Source organism: Chiloscyllium plagiosum, chromosome 5, assembly GCF_004010195.1.
Source record: "Chiloscyllium plagiosum isolate BGI_BamShark_2017 chromosome 5, ASM401019v2, whole genome shotgun sequence".
Lineage (NCBI taxonomy): Eukaryota > Metazoa > Chordata > Chondrichthyes > Orectolobiformes > Hemiscylliidae > Chiloscyllium > Chiloscyllium plagiosum.
Window position 1 is genome coordinate 75,901,306 of NC_057714.1, and position 23,693 is coordinate 75,924,998.

General features: G+C 41.4%; 1 protein-coding gene and 1 pseudogene across 8 annotated transcripts in view; both read right to left on the minus strand.

The window, feature by feature from the left end:
- Positions 1–7,969: 7,969 nt before the first annotated feature.
- On the minus strand, positions 7,970–8,087 carry LOC122550381 (annotated as a pseudogene).
- An 828-nt stretch (positions 8,088–8,915) lies between these two features.
- nsun6 (NOP2/Sun RNA methyltransferase 6) overlaps positions 8,916–23,693 on the minus strand; it is a 40,677-nt gene continuing 25,899 nt past the window's right edge. For 2 of the 8 annotated variants that reach the window (XM_043690410.1, XM_043690408.1), the window contains exons 8-12: positions 21,904–22,023; positions 19,525–19,669; positions 18,877–19,025; positions 12,692–12,817; positions 8,920–9,937 (exon numbers count right to left, since the gene is read on the minus strand). In XM_043690410.1, coding sequence (XP_043546345.1) covers positions 9,719–9,937; positions 12,692–12,817; positions 18,877–19,025; positions 19,525–19,669; positions 21,904–22,023 — 759 coding nt within the window. In that variant the 3' untranslated portion in view covers positions 8,920–9,718. Of the gene's footprint in view, positions 9,938–12,691; positions 12,818–18,876; positions 19,026–19,524; positions 19,670–21,903; positions 22,024–23,693 lie in introns of all 8 variants that reach the window. The other 6 variants (XM_043690407.1, XM_043690413.1, XM_043690406.1 and 3 more) reach the window with 6 other exon arrangements.

Below are 23,693 nucleotides of genomic sequence, written 5' to 3' on the forward strand. Positions count from 1 at the left end.
CGCCCCCACCCCAGTCTGACCTATTACCCTCACCTTGACCTCTTTCCACCTATCACATTTCCGACGCCCCTCCCCCAAGTCCCTCCTCCCTATCTTTTATCTTAGCCTGCTGGACCAACTTTCCTCATTCCTGAAGAAGGGCTAATGCCCGAAACGTCGATTCTCCTGTTCCCTAGATGCTGCCTGACCTGCTGCGCTTTTCCAGCAACACATTTCCATCTCTGATCTCCAGCATCTGCAGACCTCACTTTCTCCACAGAGTATTACAGTAAAACAACTAAGTCAGAGGGAGTACAACTATTAATTTTCAAGGGAGTAAGGCAAGGCTGGATGGTCTTTAATGCTAGGAATGTCACAGATAAAATGGATGAGTGAAAGATGATGACTAACGCATGAAAGTTTGATATAGTAGCCATTATAGAGACTTGGTTGAGGGAGGGATAAGATAGGCAACTCAATGTTCCTGGATATAGAATCTTCAGGTGAGACAGAGGAAGGAGTAAAAGAGGAGGAAGCATTGCATTATTAGTTAAGGAGACAGTTACTGCAGTGAGGGGAGATGATGTCTTGGAGGTGGCATCAAATGAAGTTTAGTCGGAAAGGCTTAAAAATAAAAAAGGGGCAGCCACATTGATCGGTGTTTAGTAATCAAAAAAGGGGCAGCCACATTGATCGGTGTTTAGTAATCTCCCATCAGAGTCAGCAGGTAATTGAAGAACAAATTTGTGCAGAATTCATGGAGGTGTGTAAAAAAATAATAACAAAGGGTAATTATATCTTGGAGGTGGCATCAAATGAAGTTTTGTCGGAAAGGCTTAAAAATAAAAAAGGGGCAGCCACATTGCTCGGTGTTTAGTAATCTCCCATCAGAGTCAGCAGGTAATTGAAGAACAAATTTGTGCAGAATTCATGGAGGTGTGTAAAAAAATAATAACAAAGGGTAATTATAGTCAGAATTTCAACTTTCCCAACATTAACTGGAATAGACATAGCGTTAAGAGTCTGGATGGAGTGCATTTCTTGAAATGTGTACAGGAGAACTTCTTAGGCCAATATGTAGAGGGAGAAAGAAGCCAGTCAGGTGGTTGAGATGGTGGTGAGGGAGTATTTTAGTGATAGTGAATACAAGATGGTACAATTTAAGCTTATTATGTACAAAGAAATAGACAAGTTACAAAAAAATGTTTTGAAATGGATGGAGAGCGGATTTTAGTAAAATAAGGCAGGGTCTGGCCGGGGAAGACTGGGAACAGCTACAGGTGGGTAAATCGATAGGAAAGCAGTGGGAGAAATTCAAAAAGGAAATGGGAAGGGTACAAGCCCAACATGTTCCCTCAACAGTGATAGGAAAGAGTAACAAATCCAGAGAGCTACAGATGAACAGAGATATTTAGGATATGATGAAAAGCAAAAGGGAAACTTTTAGCGGGTACACGGGGAACAAATAAGCAAAGGCATTAGTGAAGTACAGACAGTGTAGGGTGGAGCTTAACAGAGATATGCGAAAACTCTGGCTGGTAAAAGAAAGAAAAATCATGATATTGGATAAGTATATTAATGGGGAGAGGATAACTTAGGAAAGTGTAGGGCCTATTTGAGACCAAGGGGACAATCTGTGGGTGGAGCCAGGGATCATTGGTAGAGTGTTGATCCAATACTTTACATCTGTCTTCACTCAAGAGAATGCAGATGAAGGTACGGAACCCAGGGAGAGAGACTCAGGTGCTTGAGCAAATTGACATTGGGAAGTACAAGGCATTGATGGTGTTGGCAAGCTCAAAGGATGACAAATCTCCAGGTGGACCAGGCTGCTATGACAAGGAAGGAGATTGCAAGGACACTGACCCAAATTGTTAATTCCTCTCTAGCCACAGGAGGACTAGAGAACAGCTAATATGGGTCTTACATTTAAGAAGGGTTATAGAGATAATCAAGAGAACTGGAGACCAGTGGGTCTCATGTCAGTGGTTGAGAAACTATGGAGAAAATTCTGAAGGATAGCACCTACCTGCAATTGAAGAGGCAAGGCTTGATCAGGGGTAGTCAGCATGGCTTTGTCAGAAGGATATCATGCCTAACAAATTTGTTTGAATGTTTTGAGGAGGTGACAAGGTGTATAGATGAGGATAGTGCAGCTGTAGTTTATATGGATTTCAGCAAAGCCTTTGACAAGGTTCCACATAGCAGACTTATCAAGAAGGCAAGTGCACAATGACGTACCTGATAATTTGATAAACTTGAAAAAATTGATTCAGTTGTAGGAGACAGAGGATGATGGTAGGATATTTTAGTGACTAGAAGCCAGTGTTCAGTGGCGCACCACAGGTATCTGTGCTGGGTCCCCATTATTTATCATTTATATAAATGACACAGATGACTCTCTCATCTGCAATCTTACTAATCTTACACAAAGATTAGTCGAGTGGTCAACAGTGAGTCTGAGTGTCTTGGGCTACAAGAAGATATAAACAGGATGGTTAAGTGGGCAGATAAGTGGCAAATAGAATTTAACCCTGAAAAGTGTGAGGTAGTACACGTTGGAAAAAATAATTTTACAAGGAAGTATTCAATGAATGGCATGATAGTAGAAGTTCTGTCGAACAATGGGACCTTGGACTGTTTATCCATAGATCTCTGAAAATGGAAGGGCTTGTTAGTAGGGTGTAGAAAAAGGTATATGGGGCACTTGGCTTTATCAATTGAATCATAGATTACAATTGCAAATCCTGATGGAATTGTATAGAACTTTATTGAGACCACAGCTACAGTGCAGTTCTTGTCTCCCCACTACAGTAAGAATGTGAATGCACTGGAGGGGTTTCAAAGGAGATTCATGAAAATGCTGCCTGGGATGGAAAATTTAAGTTACGAGAAAAGGTGGGATAGGCTTGACGTTTTCATTGGAACAGAGAAGACTGAGGGGCACTTAGATTGAAGTATACAAGATTATGAGGATCATAGAGTGAATAAGGAGCAGTTGTTCCCCTTAGTTGAAGTGTCAGTCATGAGGGGACAAAGATTCAAAGTGAAGGACAGAAGGTTTGGGAGGGAAGAGAGGAGAGGTCTTTTACCCAGAGGGTGGTGATGTCCTGGAATGTACTGCCTAGAAGAGTGGTAGAGGAGAGTTGCCTCACATCCTATCTAGATGAGCACTTGATATGTCATAACATTCAAGGTGATGTGGTAAGTGTTGGTAAAAGGGATTAGGTCGAAGGTGAGGTGTTTCTCACATGGTCCAGATTTGTTGGGCCGAAGGGCATCTTCTACACTGTATGATTCTATGATAAACTCCAGAGAGTGGAGTCCCAACCTTTGCTCAGAAGACAATTCCTCCATACCAGTGATCATCCTAATGAATGGCCTACTCTTGATCCACCTCCATTTAAGAGGACCAGAACTGCACTCAGTACTCCACGAGTGGCCTCACCAACACCTTGTACAGTTGCAGTAAGTCTTCCGTAGTCTTATACTCCCAACTCCATTGAAATAAGAGCCAATATTCTACTAGCCTTCCTGATTATCCAGTGCAGCTATGTGCTAGCTTTCTATGTTCATGCCCAAGTACCCCCAAGCCTCTTTACATTGAAGCTATCTCCATTTAAATAATATTATGTTCTTTTGTTCTTCCTTGCAAAGTGTTTCTACCTCTGCCTCTACCACCAATACAGGCAGTGGCTTCCATTTCCCACCACCCTCTGTGTGAAAAAAAGTCTTCATATCCCACTAAACGTCCTCTTAGCCTAAATCTATCCCTCACAGTCAATTGAGCCCCCTACCAAGGGGAAAAGTTTCTTCCTATCTACCCTATGTCCTTCAATTATATTCATGTCAATCATGTCTCCCTTCAGTCTCCTCTGCTTCAAGGAAAACAGCCCGAATCTTTCCTCATAATCAAATCCCTCTAGCCCAGGCAATGTCCTGGTAAATCTCCTCTGCACATTCCACAGCTCTCACGTAATGTGGATTTCAGAACTGCACACATTACTATCGCTGTGACCTTGTCAATATTTAAACCTCCCTGCTCTTAAACTCTATGGCTCAGCTAATAAAGATAAGTATCATGAGTAAATTCAGTGATGGTAATACCATTGAATGTCAAGGGGTAGTGATTATATAATATCAGAGATGGTCATTGCCTGGCATTTGTGTGGCACGAATGATACTTGCCACTTGTCAGCCGAAACCTAGATATTATCCAGGTCTTGCTGAATTTTGACATGGACTACTTCAGTATCTGAGAAGGCACAATTGGCGCTGAACATTGCACATTTATTATTGAACATTCCCACTTCTCCATCCTTATGATGGAGAGGAGGTCAATGATGAAACAGCTGAAGATGGTTGAGCCTAGGACACTACCCTGAGGAATTCCTGCAGAGATATTCTGGAATTGAGATGACTGTCTTTGAACAACCATGAACATCTTCCTATGTGCCATGTTTGACTCCAAACAGCAAAGAGTTTGCCTCCTGATACCCATTGATTCCAGTTTTCTCGGACTTCTCGATGCTACATTCAGTCAAATGCAGTCTTGATGTCAAGAGCTGTCAATCTCACCTCACCTCTGGAATGCAGTTTGTTGAATTGAGGCTATAATGAGGTCAGGAACTGAGTGGATCCCAAGGTTATTTGACAGCACTGATGATGACACCTTCCATCATTCTTTTATTTAGTCATTCATGGTATATGGGCATCACTGACCAGGCCACCCATCGGTAATTGCCCAGAGAACAGTTAAGTGCCAACAATATTACTGTGGTTTTGGAGTCACATATAGGTCAGGCCAGGTAAAGATGACAGTTTCCTTCCCTGAAGGACATTACTGAACCAGATGAGTTTTTCCTGATAATTAGATTCAAGAATTGCTTTCTCCCGGCTTTTATCAGACTTTTGAACAGACCTCTCAAATGTTAATTCTGATCTCCCTCTGCACTTTCGTCACTTTATTCTGCACTCTGTTCTGCTACTCTGATACACTGTGTTTGGTACGATCTGCCTGTATGGCATGCAGATCAACACCTTTCACTGTACTTCAGTACATGTGACAACAATAAATCAAATCGCAGTGGTTTAATGGTCATCATTAGACTAATTCCAGATGCTTTTTTGTAAATTTATTGAATTAAAATTGCACCATCTGCTGTGGAAGAATTCAAACCTGGGTCCCAGAACATTACCGAGGTCTCTGGATTAATAATCCCGAGATAAAACCAATTGGCCATTGACTCCCCTAACTTTACAGATGATCAAGAGTAGACTGATGGGATGGTAGTTGGCTGGGTTGATTTGTCCTGATTTTTGTTTACAGGATATACCTAGCAAACGTTCCATGTGCCAGCACAAATGTCTGTTGGAACAACCTGGTAGGGACGCAGCAAATTCTGGAGCACAAACCTTCAATATTATTGCCAGAATGCTGTCAGAGACCAGAGTTTTGCAGTATCCGATACCTTCACCCATCTCTTGATAACATGTGGAATGAATGGAGTTGACTTAAGATGACCAACTGTGATCCTAGGGATGTCTGGAGGAGGTGGAGGTGGATCACTGCCAGCAATTGTTATAAATACTTCATCCTTATCAGCACCTGATTGTTGCAGGTGGGGTAGTATGCAGAGCCTCCTCCTCCAGTGTACACAATTCATAAACAATTGAACTCGGTGCAGGACTAGGCAATGCAGGATTTTCAGCCATGTTCTGCTATTCAAATATGATCATGGCTGATTTCATTTCAGCTTCACCTTCTCACCCACGTCCCATAGCTCTTCAACACATTATTAATTAAACATCTGCCTATCTCCTCCTTAAATTTACTCAATATTCTGGCATCCACCACTGGGACAGTGAAGTTCACAGATTCTTGACTCTGAGAGAAGTAACTTCTCCTCATCTCTGATTTAAATCTGCTACCCCCTTATCCTAAAGCTATGACCTCTCATTCCAGATTGTCTCACAAGAGAAAATATCATCTTGACATATACTTTGTCGATCCCCTTTAGTATTTTATATACCTTAATTGGATCTCCTCTCATTCTTCTAAATCTCAGAGAATGTAGGCCTAAACTGTTCAATATATCTTCATTAGGCAAACCTTTCATCTCTGGAATGAACCTCCTCTGAACTGCATCCAAGCAACTACATCCCTCCTCAAGTAAGGGGACTAAAAGTGTACACAGTATTCCAGATACAGTTTCACTAATGCTTTGCATAGTTGCAGAACATTACCTTTACACTCTATCCTTTTAGTAATAAATGGCAAAATTTCATTTACCTCCCTTTATTACCTGTTGTACCTGCATACTAATTTTCTGTGATTTGTGCTTGAGGACACTCTGATCCTTCCACTGAAGTACTCTGAAGTTTCTTTCCATTTAGATAATATGTTGCCTTTCTATTCTTCCAACAAACGTTCATGACTGAATATGACAGGACTGGAGCTTAAATCTGATCATGAGATTTCTTAGCTCTATCACTTGTTGCATATGCTGTTTGGTACGCAAGTAGTCCTGTTTTGTAGCTTCACAAGGTTGACACCTGATTTTAGGTATACCTTGTGCTGCCCCTGGCATTCTCTCTTGTTTTTTTAAATTGAATCAGAGTTCTTGCTGAGGCTTGATGGAAATGGTATAGTGGGGATATCCCAGGCCACGAGGTTGCAGATGTGGTGGAAAATAGTTTTTCTGCAGTTGATGGTCCATAGTGTCTCACAGATGCCCAGTCTCGTGTTGTTAGACCTGTTTGAAATCTATTTCATTTAGCATGGTGATAGCACCACATAACACAATGGAGGTTATTCTCAATTTGAAGACGGGACTTTGTCTCCACCAGGACTGTGCGGTGGTCACTCATATCGATACTTTAATAGATAGATGCATCTGTGGCCAGCAGATTAATCAGGAGCTGGTCAAGTACGTTTTTCTATTTATTTGGCTCCTTCAGTACCTCCTGCTCACTTAGTCTAGCAAAGATGTACCTTGAGCCCAATCAATAGTGGTGCTATCAAGCTGGTCTCGGTGATAGACACTGAAGCCGTCCACCGAGAGTACATTCTGCACCTTCCCCATGCCCCACTCCAACCCCCCCCCACCTCCCCCCACCCACTCCATACCTACTTCAACTATTGTTCATCATTGGGTGTACTGAATCATCTGCCAGGAGAAGATGCGTGGTACGTGGTAATCAGCAGGAGGTTTCTTTGTCCACATTTGCCCTGGTATTATGAAACCTCTTGAGGTCAGGAGTCTCTTCCTGGGAAAGTGAGTTACAGTTTGCCTTGCAGGGCTTCCTGAAAATACCCCCCTTATCCTCTTACAAATTGAGGAGGGAGTGGGTCGACTAGCTCAGTTGGTTGGACAGCCAGTTTACAATGCAGAGTGATGCCAACAGCATGGGTTCACTTCCTACACAGGCTGAGGTTACCATGAACAACTGTCATAGAATCATACAGCACAGAAACAGACCCATCAGTCCAACTCATCCATGCCAATCAGATATCCTCAATTAATCTAGTCCTATTTGGCTCATATCCCTCTAAACTCCTCCCATTCATGTACTGTGGGAGATTTGTTGTAACCCAAGCAGCCATCTTGTCACATATTAAAAGCCTGGAATCCATTTTATTTCTCATCTTAGTGTTTGCTTGTATGCTCCTGCCCTCAGCAACATGGCTGTCCTTGTAGTTGTCCTAGCACTTCATAGTGAACTCTGTCCCATGGGAATGTTCTTTTTTTTTTAAAGAACCTCTGACATTCCTTTTTGTCCTTTTTTCTCTTTCTTAAACCCCCACACTACCACCTAACTGCGGTAGTGCTTATATTTTCCCCCAGCACCCATGTGTGTGTGCAGGTGTGAGACACAAGGTGCGCGAATCTTTATTCAAACTTCCACCACCCGGAAGAAAGGAAACACCCGAGTGGCCTGTGACAAGCAGTGACCTTCACATCAAAGGGCAATGCTGTGTGATCAAAAAAGCCGACTGCATCTGGTATTCCCAGTCGGAATCCCATCCAAGTACTAACCAGGCCTGAGTCTGCTTAGCCTCCGAGGTCAGACGAGACCGGGCGTTTTCAGACTAGTATGGCGTAGGCCATGGGAATGTTCTTCTTTTACAATGAGCTATTGTTATACTAACGTTGCTTATCAAATACTAACTAGCACTGTCCAGACAGCTACGTGACTGAGTCTAGTGACTGGGCCGATTGCCCACTTACTCATTATGGTTCAATTAACAGTTTGCTAATTGTTAAATGATTGTAACCTATATAATCACGCAACCCTCTGCAGCTCGTCAGAGTGACTTGTGACCATCGTGGTCGACTTGTCTCTCCCTGCGAGCTCATGAAACAGTCAATAACTCAAGGCTTGTGTGGCGAGAGTCAGTTTCTTTAATTCAGATCGATACGAGCGAGCCTTAGTAAGAATTTTTCCATCCCACATCCCTTTTAGATGTTGTAAATACACCAGCCTCCACCACTGCCTCTGGCAAATTAGTCCATACACACACCACCTTCTACGTGAAAAATTGCCACTTATGTCCCTTTTATATCTTTCCTCTCTCACCTTTAACCTATGCCCTCTAGTTTTGGACTCCCCTATCCTGGGAAAAAGACAGTGGTTATTCAACCTATCCATGACCCTCATAATTTTATAACCCAACAAAAGTCACCCTTCAGCCTCCAACACTGCAGGGAACATAGCCCAGCCTATTCAGCCTCTCCCTATAGCTCAAACCCTCCAACCCCGGCAACATTCTTGTAAATCTTTTCTGCACCCTTGCAAGATTAACAATATTTCTCCTATAGTCAGGAGACCAGAAATGGCCAAGGTGTGATGACCTTCATGTTAAACCATCAAGTTATCTCTCTCTAATGGGACAGCAGCCTTATGATCTGCTAAGACTATGGTGACTTTATCTTTATTACCTCTAACATCTCAACCTCATCTTGCTAATTACCTTGATATGTGGTACCTGATTATACCGGATATTTATTATGTTTCCTGGTTCCCTTTATCTAGGCTGATTATTATGTCATCAAAGTACTTTAATATATTTATTTAATAAATTTGAAGCAATGTTGATGCTGCTCGATTACATTGCGTATTTGCAAATGCTGTGCAATTTTATTGCTGATATTAGTCTATTTCATTCATCACCTATAAAAGTACAAAATTTAACAATCATTAAAAATTACAAATGACAAAAAAAATTCACATTTCTATTTTATAAATCACAAAACATATTCACTTATGTTTAAATATAACATGAAACTCGTAAAATTCAACATTAAGTACATACATTTCACATGCAGTTTTGTACATTCCATCGACAAACCTTTTTTTAAGAAATGAGTAAGTGGCTGAAACCAAATGTTGCAACTTGGGTTCTGTATAAAATGCAAAAGCCCATAATGATCTTTCTCACTGCATGGTTTATGACCCCATTGAACAGCTGGCAAAATCTACTGCTACCATAGCAACAATGCTTTTGAATTGCCGTCACAAGAATATACTGATGATGCTCTTAACAGAGCTTCAGGTTTTCAGTCCACAAAGAACCTACAAATGATTAAACCACTAATGAATGATGTACACTATAAACATCAATAACCAGATCTAAACTCCTTACCGATGCTAATGGGCCTGCATCTAATTCCCATCATCTCCTGTTTTTGTTTTGTATTTCCAGAATTTGGGTTATTTTAATTACAGTTAATAACTGTTAGCCATCCTGCATCTTCATAAATTTAGCAATAAAGAAGCCTATTGTGTCCTTATTAGCAGACTTGATTAAGTGTTCTATCTGGCTGCTGTCCAGATCTGAACAAGAAACACTGGTATGCCCTTCAGTCACGCTGGCTGGATCAAATCTCTGCAGCAATTGCCGCTGATCATTGGACAGACCAGCACCCATCATTCCTTCTTCACCCAGGTGAGGTTCCTATATGAAAAGATGCATGTTTAAAAAGAAAACCTAATCCATTAAAAGTAGTGTTTTTGGAGCAAATAGATTGCAAATGCAAAAACAAAAAAATTAAATTTAAACTTTATGAACATTCTCTTTTCACTCATATCAAGTAGAACATTGAAAAATGACATTATAAACATAAAACCTCTAATTATGAATAATGATTTAAATACAAAGAGACAACAACAACTTCATTATCAAAGTTGAAGTAAAACTTTTTATTTCAGAAACACAAACTTATAAAAAATTCTATCTGGGATCTTGACATACATGCTGAGTCTAAAGTCCTAAAATGAAGAATTAATTACGCCCATTTCTCCACAAAAATAAAGTTACTTAAGGTTGGTGAAACCACAACAATACTGACAGCCATGATACCAAGAACTAAGATTGTGACTGGATGTTGAAACAATGGTAGTTACGAGGGTTTGGGTAATGGGAGTGACACCCCAACTTAATTTAAAATGTATGAAGTTTAGAAGTACCATACTTTGGTACCTACTTCCCAAGCATCCCAAGATAAAAACTGGTCCAGTGGATTTCTCGGTCTCTAGCCACATCCAAGATTTCCTAATACTTGTTCTCAAATGATAATAATCGCATTTATTTCCTCCTCATCTTTTGCCTCTTTTTTTCAGTAATTTTGGAATGCTTTTGAAGTCCTCCCCAGTGAACATCGGTACAAAGGGGGTGGACGAGGGGAAAGCAGTAGATGTGGTATATATGGATTTTAGTAAGGCGTTTGATAAGGTTCCCCATGGTAGACTACTGCAAAAAATACGGAGGTATGGCATGGAGGGTGAGTTGGAGGTTTGGATTAGGAATTGGCTGGCTGGAAGAAGACAGAGGGTAGTAGTGGATGGCAAAGGTTCATCTTGGAGTGCCATCACTAGCGGTGTTCCGCAAGGATCTGTTTTGGGACCATTGCTGTTTGTCATTTTTATAAATGACCTGGAAGAGGGGTTAGAAGGTTGGGTGAGCAAGTTTGCGGATGACACAAAAGTCGGAGGAGTTGTTGACAGTGAGGAAGCATGTGGCAGGTTACAGAAGGATATAGAGAAGCTGCAGAGCTGGGCAGAAAGGTGGCAAATGGAATTCAATGTAGCTAAGTGTGAGGTGATTCACTTTGGGAAGAATAACAAAAAGATGGGGTACTGGGCTAATGGTCGGATACTTGGTAGTGTGGATGAGCAGAGGGATCTTGGTGTCCATGTACACAGATCTCTGAAAGTTGCCACCCAGGTAAATAGTGCGGTGAGGAAGGCATATGGCGTACTGGCTTTTATTGGAAGAGGAATTGAGTTCCGGAGTACTGAGGTCATGTTGCAGTTGTATAAGACTCTGGTGCGGCCGCATCGGGAATATTGTGTGCAGTTTTGGTCGCCAGACTATAGGAAGGATGTGGAGGCACTGGAACGGGTGCAGAGGAGGTTTACCAGGATGTTGCCTGGTATGGAAGAAAAATCGTATGAGGAAAGACTGAGGCACTTGGGGCTGTTTACACTAGAGAAAAGAAGGTTTAGGGGCGACTTGATAGAGGTGTATAAGATGATTAGGGGTTTAGATAGGGTCAACTTGGATCGGCGCAACATCGAGGGCCGAAGGGCCTGTACTGCGCTGTATTCTTCTATGTTCTAAAGTATTTATTCAGCTCCCTATAAATACTATGGCAACAAGAGCAGGTCAGAGGCTAGGAAACCTGCTGCAAGTAACTCACATGTAAAAGCCTGTTCAGTATCTACAAGGCACAAGTCAGGAGTGTGGTAAAATATTCTCCATAAGCCCAGAAAAGTGTAGCTCAAACAACACTTTGGCAGGTTGTCACTAACCTGGCTAAGAAGCCTGTGTGATTGGCACCACATCCACTAAAGGATCAACATACAGAACCAGCTGGCATAGTCAGCAAAGCCCACATCCCATGAATGATTAAAGAATGGTCGACTAAGCACTTAACAGCTTCAGATCACAGCAATGAATATGACTAGATAAACATGCATCTTTTACTCATTCATGGGATAGAGGCATCACTGGCTAGATGCCAGTGTTACCAATGTTAAAAAATATTTCCAATTTTTTAAAAAATCAAAATTTAAAACGTACTGTTGGAATATTGCATGCAATTGTGGTCTCCTTCCTATCAGAAAGGTGTTGTGAAACTTGAAAAGGGTTCAGAAAAGACTTACAAGGATGTTGCCAGAGCTGGAGGATTTGAGCTATAGGGAGAGGCTGAACAGGCTGGGGCTGTTTTCCTGGAGCGTCGGAGGTTAAGGGGTGACCTTATAGAGGTTTACAAAATCATGAGGGGCACGGATAGGGTAAACAGACAAAGTCTTTACCCTGGGGTCAGGGAGTCCAGATCTAGAGGACATAGGTTTAGGGTGAGAGGGGAAAGATATAAGAGAGACCTAAGGGGCAACTTTTTCACATAGAGGGTGGTACATGTATGGAATGAGCTGCCAGAGGATGTGGTGGAGGCTGGTACAATTGCAACATTTAAGAGGCATTTGGATGGGTATATGAATAGGAAGGGTTTGGAGGGATATGGGCTGGGTGCTAGCAGGTGGGGCTAGATTGGGTTGGGATATCTGGTCGGTATGGACGGGTTGGAGCTGTTTCCATGCTGTACATCTCTATGACTCTATGTACAAATCACACAGATTTATTGGAGAAAATGGTCTATAACAATCATTTTATAAGCTGCATTAACTCGGTTAATTACATACTTACCTGTGACTGTAGGCTTAAACAAGGAAAAGAATCGAGTGCCCAGGCAACTTGTTCTTCATTTTCTGTCAGTGTTATTGTACAAGTGCTATATACCAAAATGCCTCCAGGTTTTAGTAAGTTCACTGCCTAGGAAAACATTTCAGAGTTTGAAACCAGAGGCAAACATCAAATCAAAAAATTGCAGAAGCTAGAATTCTAAGATAAAAGCAGAAATACTCAACATGGTTAGAGACAAAAAAAAACTGCAGATGCTGGAATCCAAAGTAGACAGGCTGGAAGAACACAGCAAGCCAAGCAGCATCAGGAGGTGGAGAAGTCAATGTTTTGGGTGTAACCCTTCTTCAGGACTGGGAGTGGATGGAAAAGGAGCTGCAGATAAAAGGTGGGGGGTTGGGGATGCGGTTGAATACACGTAGAGGGTATGACCTGGTTGGTTGATGGGAGGAATGAATCTGGTTGGTGGCTGGAAGGGTCAACGAGAGGAATGGAAGGGAGGGGCTGGGAAGAGAGTCAGGCGATGGGAAGGGAGGTTAATTAAAATTGGAGCACTTGACATCGAGTCCACCGGGCTGTAGGCTGTCCAGACGGAAGATGAGGCGTTGTTCCTCCAATTTGCAGTTTGATTTGTTGTAGCAATGGAGAGATTTTCAGAGTTTTGCAGAGTTTTGTACAGAGTTCCTTGGCATGAAGCCTAGCAGGATATCTGATGAGTGTATCTTATCAAACTCACCTCATTAAAACCAACCAGGCCCTTCCTTATGGCACTGCTCTCACCTGATCCTCACCCTGTCTTACCATGTGCTATTCCCAGAACAACCAACCACTTATGGGATATCTGCCAAAAGATACGTATCCACACCTTCTTTGCAAGGCACTATGCACCAGGACAAGAATTACATCCCAGTGCTGTCCCTCACCAGCAAAGCAATTGCACAACAGCCACGCCTGACACACCCTCACATGTAATCACTCCACAATCTCTCACCTTTGTTATGGTTAAATACCAGGGCCCACAGTTTACCTGTCTCTAGCTGCATCCTATCTAAACACCCTCTAAGTCACTGCTATTCCGTCTCCAGTGTCCACTGTAGACCTGCAGCTTGTCACTATCCAGTAGAGGAACATCACGTAAAGCAGAGCAATCAGACAAATTCAAACATGAGCTTTTATTTCCAGCCACCAAAAGTGAAAACAAACAAAATGAATAGAGGCTGCAGTTCACTTCCACTCTGCAAGTGAAATGCTGGAATGATGACTGACAACTATTTTACATGACACAATAGTTTGCTGCATCCAGCTTTTATCTAGTATCTCATCTACTGGAACTGGCTATCAATCAGACTATGTGGAAATAGTGGCAATTGGATAATTTCACTGAACTAGCAATCCAAAAATAGGGAGAAAGTGCTGGAGAGTCAGCATCCAAAAAGGGGTGGCGCTGGAAAAGAACAACAGGTCAGGCAGCATCTGAGGAGCAGGAGAGTCGATATTTCAGGCATAAGCCGTTCATCAGGAGTACAAACAGGGAAGGGGAATGAGAAATAAATGGGTGGGTTTGCTGGGGGAGAAGGTAGGTGTGAAGGCGATAGGTGGATGCGGATGTGGGGGAAGTAACTGTGATAAGTCAGTGAGGAGGGTGGGGCAGTACGGTCTAAAGGCAGATGAACAAGTAGGACAGGTCAAAAGGGCAGTACCAAGTTGGAGTGTTGGATCTGGGATGAGGTGGAGGTAGGGGAGATTTGGAAACTAATGGTGAAGTCGGTATGGATGCTGTGTGGTTGAAAGGTACCAAGGCACAAGATGAGGTATTCTTCCTCCAGTTAGTGGATGGATTTGATTTGGCAGTGGAGCAGGCCAGGACTTGCAGGTGGGTTGCTTAGTGAGTGTGTCCCAGAGATGTTCTCTGAAACACTCCACGAGTTAGCAACCTGTCTCCCCAATGTAGAGGAGACTACATCGAGAGCAATGGATGCAGTAGATGAGATGGGTGGATGTGCAGGAAAATCTCTGCTGGATGTGAAAAGATCCTTAGGGGCCTTGGACGAAGGTGAGTGGGGAGGTTTGGGCTTAAGTTTTACACCTCCTGTGGCAACAAGGGAAGATGCTGGGTGTGGAGGGTGGGTTGGTAGGGGGCGTAGACCTAACAAGGGAGTTGTTCAGGGAATGGTTTCTGTGGAACATAGATACGGGTGGGGGGCAAAATATATCCTTGGTGGTGAGGTCTGTCTGTAGGTGGTGGAAAATGGTGGAGGATAATGCACGTATCCAGAGATTAGTGCAGTGGAAGGTGAGGACTGGGAGTGGAGGTTCTATCCTTGTTGTGGTTAGAGGGATGGGGTTCAAGGACGAAGGTGCTGGAAGTGGAGGAGATGTATTGAAGGGCATTGTTGATCACGCGGGAAGGGAAATTGTGGTCCCTGAAATAGGAGGACATCTGGGATGTCGCTGGAAATGGAGACGAAGAGGTCCAGGAAGGGGAGGGAGGTGTCCGAGATGATCCATGTGAACTTGAGGTCAGGGTGGAAGGTGTTGGTGAAGTTGATGAATTATTCAAACTCCTTGTGGAAGCATGAGGCAGCGCCAATACAGTCATCGATGTAGCGGAGAGAAAGATAGGGGATGCTGCTGGCGTAATTATGGAAGATGGACTGTTTTATGTACCCTACGAAGAGACAGGCATTGCTGGGGCCCTTGCAGGTGCCCATGGCTACACCTCTGGTCTGATAAGTGGAAGAATTCAAAAGGAGAAAGTGTTGAGAGTGAGGACCTGTTCCACCAAACAAACAAGTGTGTCAGTGGAGGTGTACTTGTTAGGTCGGCAGGAGAGAACCCCAAGACAATGTACTGGTAACACAGGTTTGAAATGCACCATGGCAGATAGTGAAATCTGAATTTGATAAAAGTCTGGATTAGACAGCTGGCCTAATGATGACCATGTAAGCATTCTTGATTGTTGTAAAAATGCAATTGGTTCATTACTGCCCTTACTGGTCTTGCCTACATACTATTCTAGAAATTCATTTGATCACAGCTGTCCAAACTTGACATAAGCATCCTTCTTTCTCTTGACCAGAGTCTTGATATCTCTAATCATCCAATTTTCCCTACTCCTGCCAGCCTTGTCTTCACACTAATAGGAACTAGCTGGCACTGAACTCTTTACCTGTGAACTGCCTCCCCCAGTCAACTTTTGAAAGTTCCTGTCTAATATCATTAAAATTGGCCTTCCTCCAAATTCAGAATTTTAACTTGTGAACCAGGCCTATCTTTTTCCATAACTATCTTTAAATTAATAGAATTATGGTCACAGGTCCCAAAGAGATCCCCCACTAACAACTCAGTCACTTGCCCTGCCTTATTTCCCAACAGGAGGTCGGGTTTTACCTCTTCTCTAGAAGGGCTATCTCCTTGGTGATAGAGAACATTTTCTTGAACATACTTAAATTCCTCCATGATGATTCTGGCAAAATAAAAAAAAAGAAAGGTTCCCAATCCAGTAATAAAGTGAGAAGTAATCAGACAAACCCAAAGATAGAGGGCATTTCACCATGTACAGACAGGGATCTCCACCCCAGTCACGAGTCCACAGCTCCTCCATTTCACCTGGCTCTGGTACAGCCAGCCTTCATTATCAACCCAATTCCTCAAGTTAGATTTTACTGCTGAGGCTACTCGGGAATATACAATAGAGTCAAAGCAGCATCCTTGATTTGTTTTCAATAATAAGCATTAGAAATCACAAATCTATGGATGAAATTTCGATCCCCAATGTATATATAATACATGTACATAATACATAGTATAAATAATACATAAAAACATTCATTATTGACAACACGAGTTCATTAATTACTATTAGTGGAGATTACAAAGCATAAGTATGGCAAAAATGTTATGGTAGAAACACCCAAGTAGCTAGGCCAGCATTTATTACCCATCCCTAATTACCCAGAGAGCAGTTAAGAGTCAATTGCATTGCTGTGGGTCTGTAGTCATATGTAGGCCGGATCAGTTAAGGATGGCAGTTTCCTTCCCTAAAGGATATCAGTGAGCCAGATGGCCTTTTATGACAATCATTAAACTGTTAATTCAAGATTGTTATTGAATTTCCATGGCAGAATTCAAACCTAGGCCAAGGAACATTACCTGGGTGTCTCAATTAATTGGAGCAAATTACTGCAGATGCTGGAATCTATACTGAAAACAAAAAGTACTGGAGATCACAGCAGGTCAGGCAGCATCCATGGAGAGAAAGCAAGCTAATGTTCCGAGTCTAGATGGTTCTTCATCAGAGCTGAAGTGAAGTGTGGAGGGGGCAGCATTTATGCAACGTTGGCGGCGGTGCTTAAAATGACTGTGTTAAAATGACAGGCCTTTTTTAACACAGTGTCCTGCTCGCATGCCCACTTGTCTGTCCTCAGCATGCTGCAATGCTCCAGCAAATCACAACAAAAAGGTTCCCCATGGTAGGCTCATTCAGAAGGTCAGGAGGAATGGGATACAGGGGAACATAGCTGTCTGGATACAGAATTGGCTGGCCAACAGAAGACAGCGAGTGGTAGTAGAAAGAAAATATTCTGCCTGGAAGTCTGTGGTGAGTGGTGTTCCACAGGGCTCTGTCCTTGGGCCTCTACTGTTTGTAATTTTTATTAATGACTTGGATGAGGGGATTAAAGGATGGGTCAGCAGGTTTGCAGACGACACAAAGGTTGGAGGTGTCGTTGACAGTATAGAGGGCTGTTGTAGGCTGCAGCAGGATATTGACAGGATGCAGAGATGGGCTGAGAGGTGGCAGATGGAGTTCAACTTGGATAAATGCAAGGTGATGTATTTTGGAAGGTCGAATTTGAAAGCTGAGTACAGGATTAAGGATAGGATTCTTGACAGTGAGGAGGAACAGAGGGATATTGGGGTGCAGGTACATAGATCCTTTAAAATGGCCACCCAAGAGGACAGGGTTGTTAAGAAAGCATATGGTGTTTTGGCTTTCATTAACAGGGGGATTGAGTTTAAGAGTCGTGAGATCTTGTTGCAGCTCTATAAAACTTTGGTAAGACCACACTTGGAATACTGCGTCCAGTTCTGGTCGCCCTATTATAGGAAAGATGTGGATGCTTTGGAGAGGGTTCAGAGGAGGTTTACCAGGATGCTGCCTGGACTGGACGGCTTATGAAGTGAGGTTGACTGAGCTCGGACATTTTTCATTGAAGAAAAGGAGGAGGAGAGGGGACCTAATTGAGGTATACAAGATAATGAGAGGCATAGATAGAGTCGATAGCCAGAGACTATTTCCCAGGGCAGAAATGACTAACAAGAGGGGTCATAATTTTAAGCTGGTTGGAGGAAAGTATAGAGGGGATATCAAAGGCGGGTTCTTTACACAGAGTTGTGAGAGCATGGAATGCGTTGCCAGTAACAGTTGTGGAAGCAAGGTCATTGGGGACATTTAAGAGACTACTGGGCATGCATATGGTCACAGAAATCTGAGGGTGCATACATGAGGTGGTTGGCACAACATCGCGGGCTGAAAGGTCTGTTCTCTGCTGTACTGTTCTATGTTCTATGTTCTAAAAACTGGAAAGGCAACATCTGATCTTCAGACTAGGCACTTTACAACCTTGTGTGCTCAAAATTGATTTCAAGATCGTCAGACCATGAACCCATTCCTTCCCTTTCTTTTAGCTTTGCTTGTTACATTCTCTGTTATCATGTCCTCTCTCTGTCCACTCCCCCCATCCCAGTGGGACTGTCTGTGCTTTACAGTCTGGCAGTTAGACATGCTATTGTTCTGCCATTCTCACATTCTAATCACTTAATCTGAGCTATCAACATCCTTTGTCCCCCAACAGTCCAAGCCCATCCATCAATGCAGAAACGCTGGCCCATTCACACTTCACGTCAACTCTTATGAAGGATCATCTAAACTCGAAATTTTAGCTTGCTTTTTCTCCATGGATGTTGCCTGACCCTATGTGATCTCCAGCATATTTTGTTATCTGCATTAATTGCCTTGTAATAATATCACAAAGCCATCACCATTCCAACCATTGAAAACGGATTTATTTTTCAAAGACAAGAAAATATATATAAATCTTCAATGAATTTTCTTTCAGTTATTATGTTTCAGTTGTGTAAAACAAACAGAACCTGCTTACAGACAGAACTATACAGAAGGGAAAGCTTACCACTCTAAACAATTTTCGTTGTAATGGCGGATAAGAAGCGATTTCCTTTAAACTCCAATCACACGCCATATTTGGTCTCTGACCTAACCCACTGCAAGGCGCATCCAGAAGTATACGATCAAAGGATTCCGGTAGAAATGGAGGTCCTGCTATAGAAATCCAAAATATTTAGCTGCGTCAATTGAAACAAACATAATGACCATGCTTTTAAATTTGATAAGAATTGTACTGTGTTTCAACGAGGTTGAATTTAAGCTTGGCAGTTCGAATAAATTCTCTGATGATATTCTTCAAAGTATCTCAAATTAAATAATTTCCTTTGTCATATGCCGTGAAGAAGTCAGAATTAAAACATGTCTCATATTTATTTTCTCTCAACATCAGATCTGCTTCACCCTTCTTTTTCCTATAATTCATCTTAGGCAGAACAAAATAATGGTATGCTAGTAGGCTTTGTTCTAAAGTGTTAAAGATGTACAAGTAAATGTTGGAAATTACACCTAGACATTCACAGAATAATAAAAACTGCTTGGTCACATCCTTAGGCCACAAGACATATTTTAGAACACAAAGCCTTTTTTAATTAGAAGCACAATCTCAACTTCTCTGTGCTGTTTAATGTTATTCAATTCTTGTTTTCTTTCATACCTTGCCCATCCCAATTGCCTTCCTTTGCCAGTGCTTTAGTTCCATCATAACAAAACACTTTAATACATTTTAGTTGTAAATTCTCAGCATTCTGCTTTATCTTCTTCACTTTATTCGCAATTTTATCCATTGCTATTACTTCCCCCTGTCAAAATATTAAATGTTCCAAATTTTAGTGAGGTTACTGTTTTTGTACGTTTACAATTATCAAAGTCAAAAACTGAAATGCACACCAGACAAAATCTATGGAGAAAGGAAAAATGTTAATTTTCAAAAGTATTGTGCTTTGTCAGAACATAGTTACAGATTTCCAACATCTGCAATCATTTTCTTTGCCTGCTGACAAACTGTTATGGGGAATTTTATTGCTGAACTTGAAATATTCAGTTAGGAAACAATATTACTAAATTATAAAATAGTACATTTTATCTGCTAAAACATATACTAACTCAAAGTTGAAGCTTACAACTATACTTTTTCCATAATTATTAAAATGTGATAAAATTCTAAATTGCAACAAATAATTCTGGTCTAAAATTTTAAATGACAATTTCATGTATAAGAGTTTAATTTGTATGGTTATATTTTTCTGAACAGACAAGCAACAATAACCATTAAAAAAACCAATGCATCAAAATACCATTGGAGGGAACCAAAATCATACACCATTTAAAGCACTACACACAAGATTATATATATTACAGTGAGGATGAGTGCATAGGCCCTACCACTACTGCATAGTCCTTCCAAACCCACTTCTAATTCACCCTCACATTGCAGAATATTATGCAAAACTAGGATAAAAAGGATATATAAAACATACACTTAAACAGTCATTATTCCACCAAATGTTGTTAGAAATGGTCCATGCTGATCTCTGTTTATCAGGAATAGCAGTGATTGCACTAAGAAGAAATGAACAGAATTGCTTAATAATTCTGTCAGTTCTGACCCCATCTTAAAAAAAAATCTATTTCTTATTAAAAATGAAGACTCTCTCTCAACTGGGGAAGATGCAAAGGTTACAGGAGCTGAAAGGTAAATCCCTAAACTGTCTTATAGGAAATGGTCCCAAATCACAAATTACTTTTTAACATTCCCATTCTAAAAATCATGCATTTTTGGTCAAAAAACAAGCTTTTTTTCAATCTGTAAAGGGCAATTTATCTTAATTTTGGAAGAGGTCAGATTAAAAAAAAAGAAACCAAAATCCTTCGCTTGGTCCACTTTAGTGGCTCTACATCAACGTTTTCACAGTTAATTACTTAACAGTTGATCCTTAAAGGCTGACATTAGCTTGAACATAATTTGAATATGAGGAGTTAGGATGGTAAGATTAATTTGTATAATTCTGCACACTATGGTGTTCCATTTCATAGAATGATATTAAAATGATGAAATTTTACATGACATGTTTACCTGTACTAAATGTTTAAGCTAAATAACATATTTCTTTATCCTTTCAGGGGATGTGATTGTCAATATCAAGACCAGAATTTGTTGCCCATTACTAGTTGGACTTGAACTGTGTTACTTGCTAGGCCATTTCAGAGGGCTGTTCAAAGTCAACTACATTTCCACTTGGAGGCCAAAATGAGTAAGGGTAGTAGATTTAAAGTATTAAGACTCAAAACACAGAAGAGGCCTTTGGCCCATTGAGCCTGCATTGACAAAACTATACAAGTCCAAATTTCCAACATTTGGCCCATAACCTTGAATGATACTTCAAGTGCTCATCCATGCACTTAATAAAGGTTGTGAGATTTCCCCCCCTCTACTATTCTCCCAGGCAGTGCATTCCAGGTTCCCTCGGTGAAAAATGTTTCTTCAAATGTCTAAATCTTTTGCTCTTCACCTTAAAATATGCCTCCTCGTTACTGACCTCAACTAAGGAGAAGTTCTGTTTCTTATCCATCCTGTCTACGCCCTTATTATAATATACATCTCAAACAAGTCCCCCCTTAGCCTTTTGTGCTCTAAAGGACCTCAATCTATCCAGCCTCTTATCAATAAAATGCTCCTTCCCAGGGAAATTCCTGGTGAATCTCCTCTGTGTCCCCTCCAGTGCAATCACAAGCTTCCTATAGTGCGGTGGTCAGAACTGCACAAAGTACTCTAGCTGTGGCCTAACCAAGGTCCTGTACAGCATCAATATAACCACCCTGCTCTTATAATTTCTGCCACAACTATTAAAGGCAAGTGTCCCATATGCCTTCTTAACCATTCTATTTACATGCCCTGTTGAATTCAAGGGGTAGTTTTGTTGGTGAAAACAAACATCCCACCATTTTTTAAAATTAAAAAATGTGTCCAGTATTTTGGTCAAAGTAGTCTAATTTATTTCACAAAGCAGATTATTTTTCAGTGTTGTAGTCCTACCTTATCATTCATTAATGCTGCAATATGGGTGGTTTTTCCACCGGGAGCAGCACAAATATCCAAGATTCGCTCTCCAGGTTTGGGATCCAACACATGACTCACTACCACAGATGGCAAGTTCTGAATATTAAGAGAAGCATATTATTATTTGCTGTGTAGGCCTCCATGATTAATTTTGTATGTTTACTATATCTTAAATTAAAACCTCCACGTATATTAAGACAATTACTTTCAAAATTAAACTCTCAAACAATCCAGAATAATCTTTTATCACAAAAAGGGTAGGATTTAGATGACACCACATGTCTGTTAATATCACCTATTTAAATATACCTTTAGTGCTTAAGTGGATAGTAAAAACATCCGCTTTAAATTAATTGCACAAGTATTACTCTGCCTGATTTCCCATCTTTTTCTTCAGTACCTTGCCCATTGCTAAGGACGTTAATAGCTAAAGGGGTATTTAGTTCTAGGTGATTGCTGACAAGTGGAATTGCATTTCAAAGTAATTTCACAAGGATGATATAAGTCAATAAAAGCAAAGACTGTTATTCTTCTGCCAAGGATGCCCTAAACAACAACCATTATGTATACCTTGCCTTCTTTATGCTTAATGAAAAAAAAATTAACAACTGTTGAAAACACAAAGTTAAGTGCAAAAGTAAAATACTGCAAATGCTGGAAACCTGAACAAAAAAACCCCAGAAAATGCTAGCAATATTCAGCAGGTATAGCAGCACATGTAGAAGGAAAAAAGAGTCAACATTTCATATTGTAACTCTTCATCAGAACTGAAAAAGAAATTAAAATGTATTGAACATTAGCAGACCATTTCTTTTCCAGAGTTGGATTAGTGGCGCTGGAAGAACACAGCAGTTCAGGCAGCATCCGAGGAGCAGTAAAATTGACGTTTCGGGCAAAAGCCCTTCATCAGGCATTCCTCGAATGCTGCCTGAACTGCTGTGTTCTTCCAGCACCACTAATCCAGAATCTGGTTTCCAGCATCTGCAGTCATTGTTTTTACCTTTTCCAGAGTTGCCCATTTTGAAGAAATTCTGCCCTTCTGCCCAACAATGATCTTGTCTCCTTTATCTTGTTCATCTGTGTTTTGCTTTCACAATTTCTTCTCGTATTTGATTAGGCAGCTAATAAAGCTGTTACACAACCATATCGGTTTTCTCAGCAACTGTCTCTAAAACCAATTATTTTGATGTGGATTTAACTGAAATTCCAACCTTTGTGATTCAGATTCACCCATAATTCCACTTTATCACAGACCTTCCCTTGTACTCTATGCTACTTTCTCCCCACCCCACCCTCCTCTAGTTTATCTCTCCACACTCCAGGCTCACTGCCTTTATTCCTGATGAAGGGCTTTTGCCCGAAACATCGATTTCGAAGCTCCTTAGATGCTGCCTGAACTGCTGTGCTCTTCTAGCACCACTAATCCAGAACCAACTTCAAACTGGGTCCATAAGTCAAATTTCATCTAATTCTGGTCACTGAGCTGAATCACTGGGCTACACATATCTGTTGCTCCCGATGCGGTCTCCTTTACATTGGGGAGACTGGGCGCCTCCTAGCAGAGCGCTTTAGGGAACATCTCCAAGACACCCGCACCAATCAACCAAACCACCCGGTGGCCCAACATTTCAATTCCCCCCTCACTCTGCCGAGAATATGGAGGTGCTGGGCCTCCTCCACCGCCGCTCCCTCACTACCAGACGCATGGAAGAAGAACGCCTCATCTTCCGCCTCGGAACACTCCAACCCCAGGGCATCAATGTGGA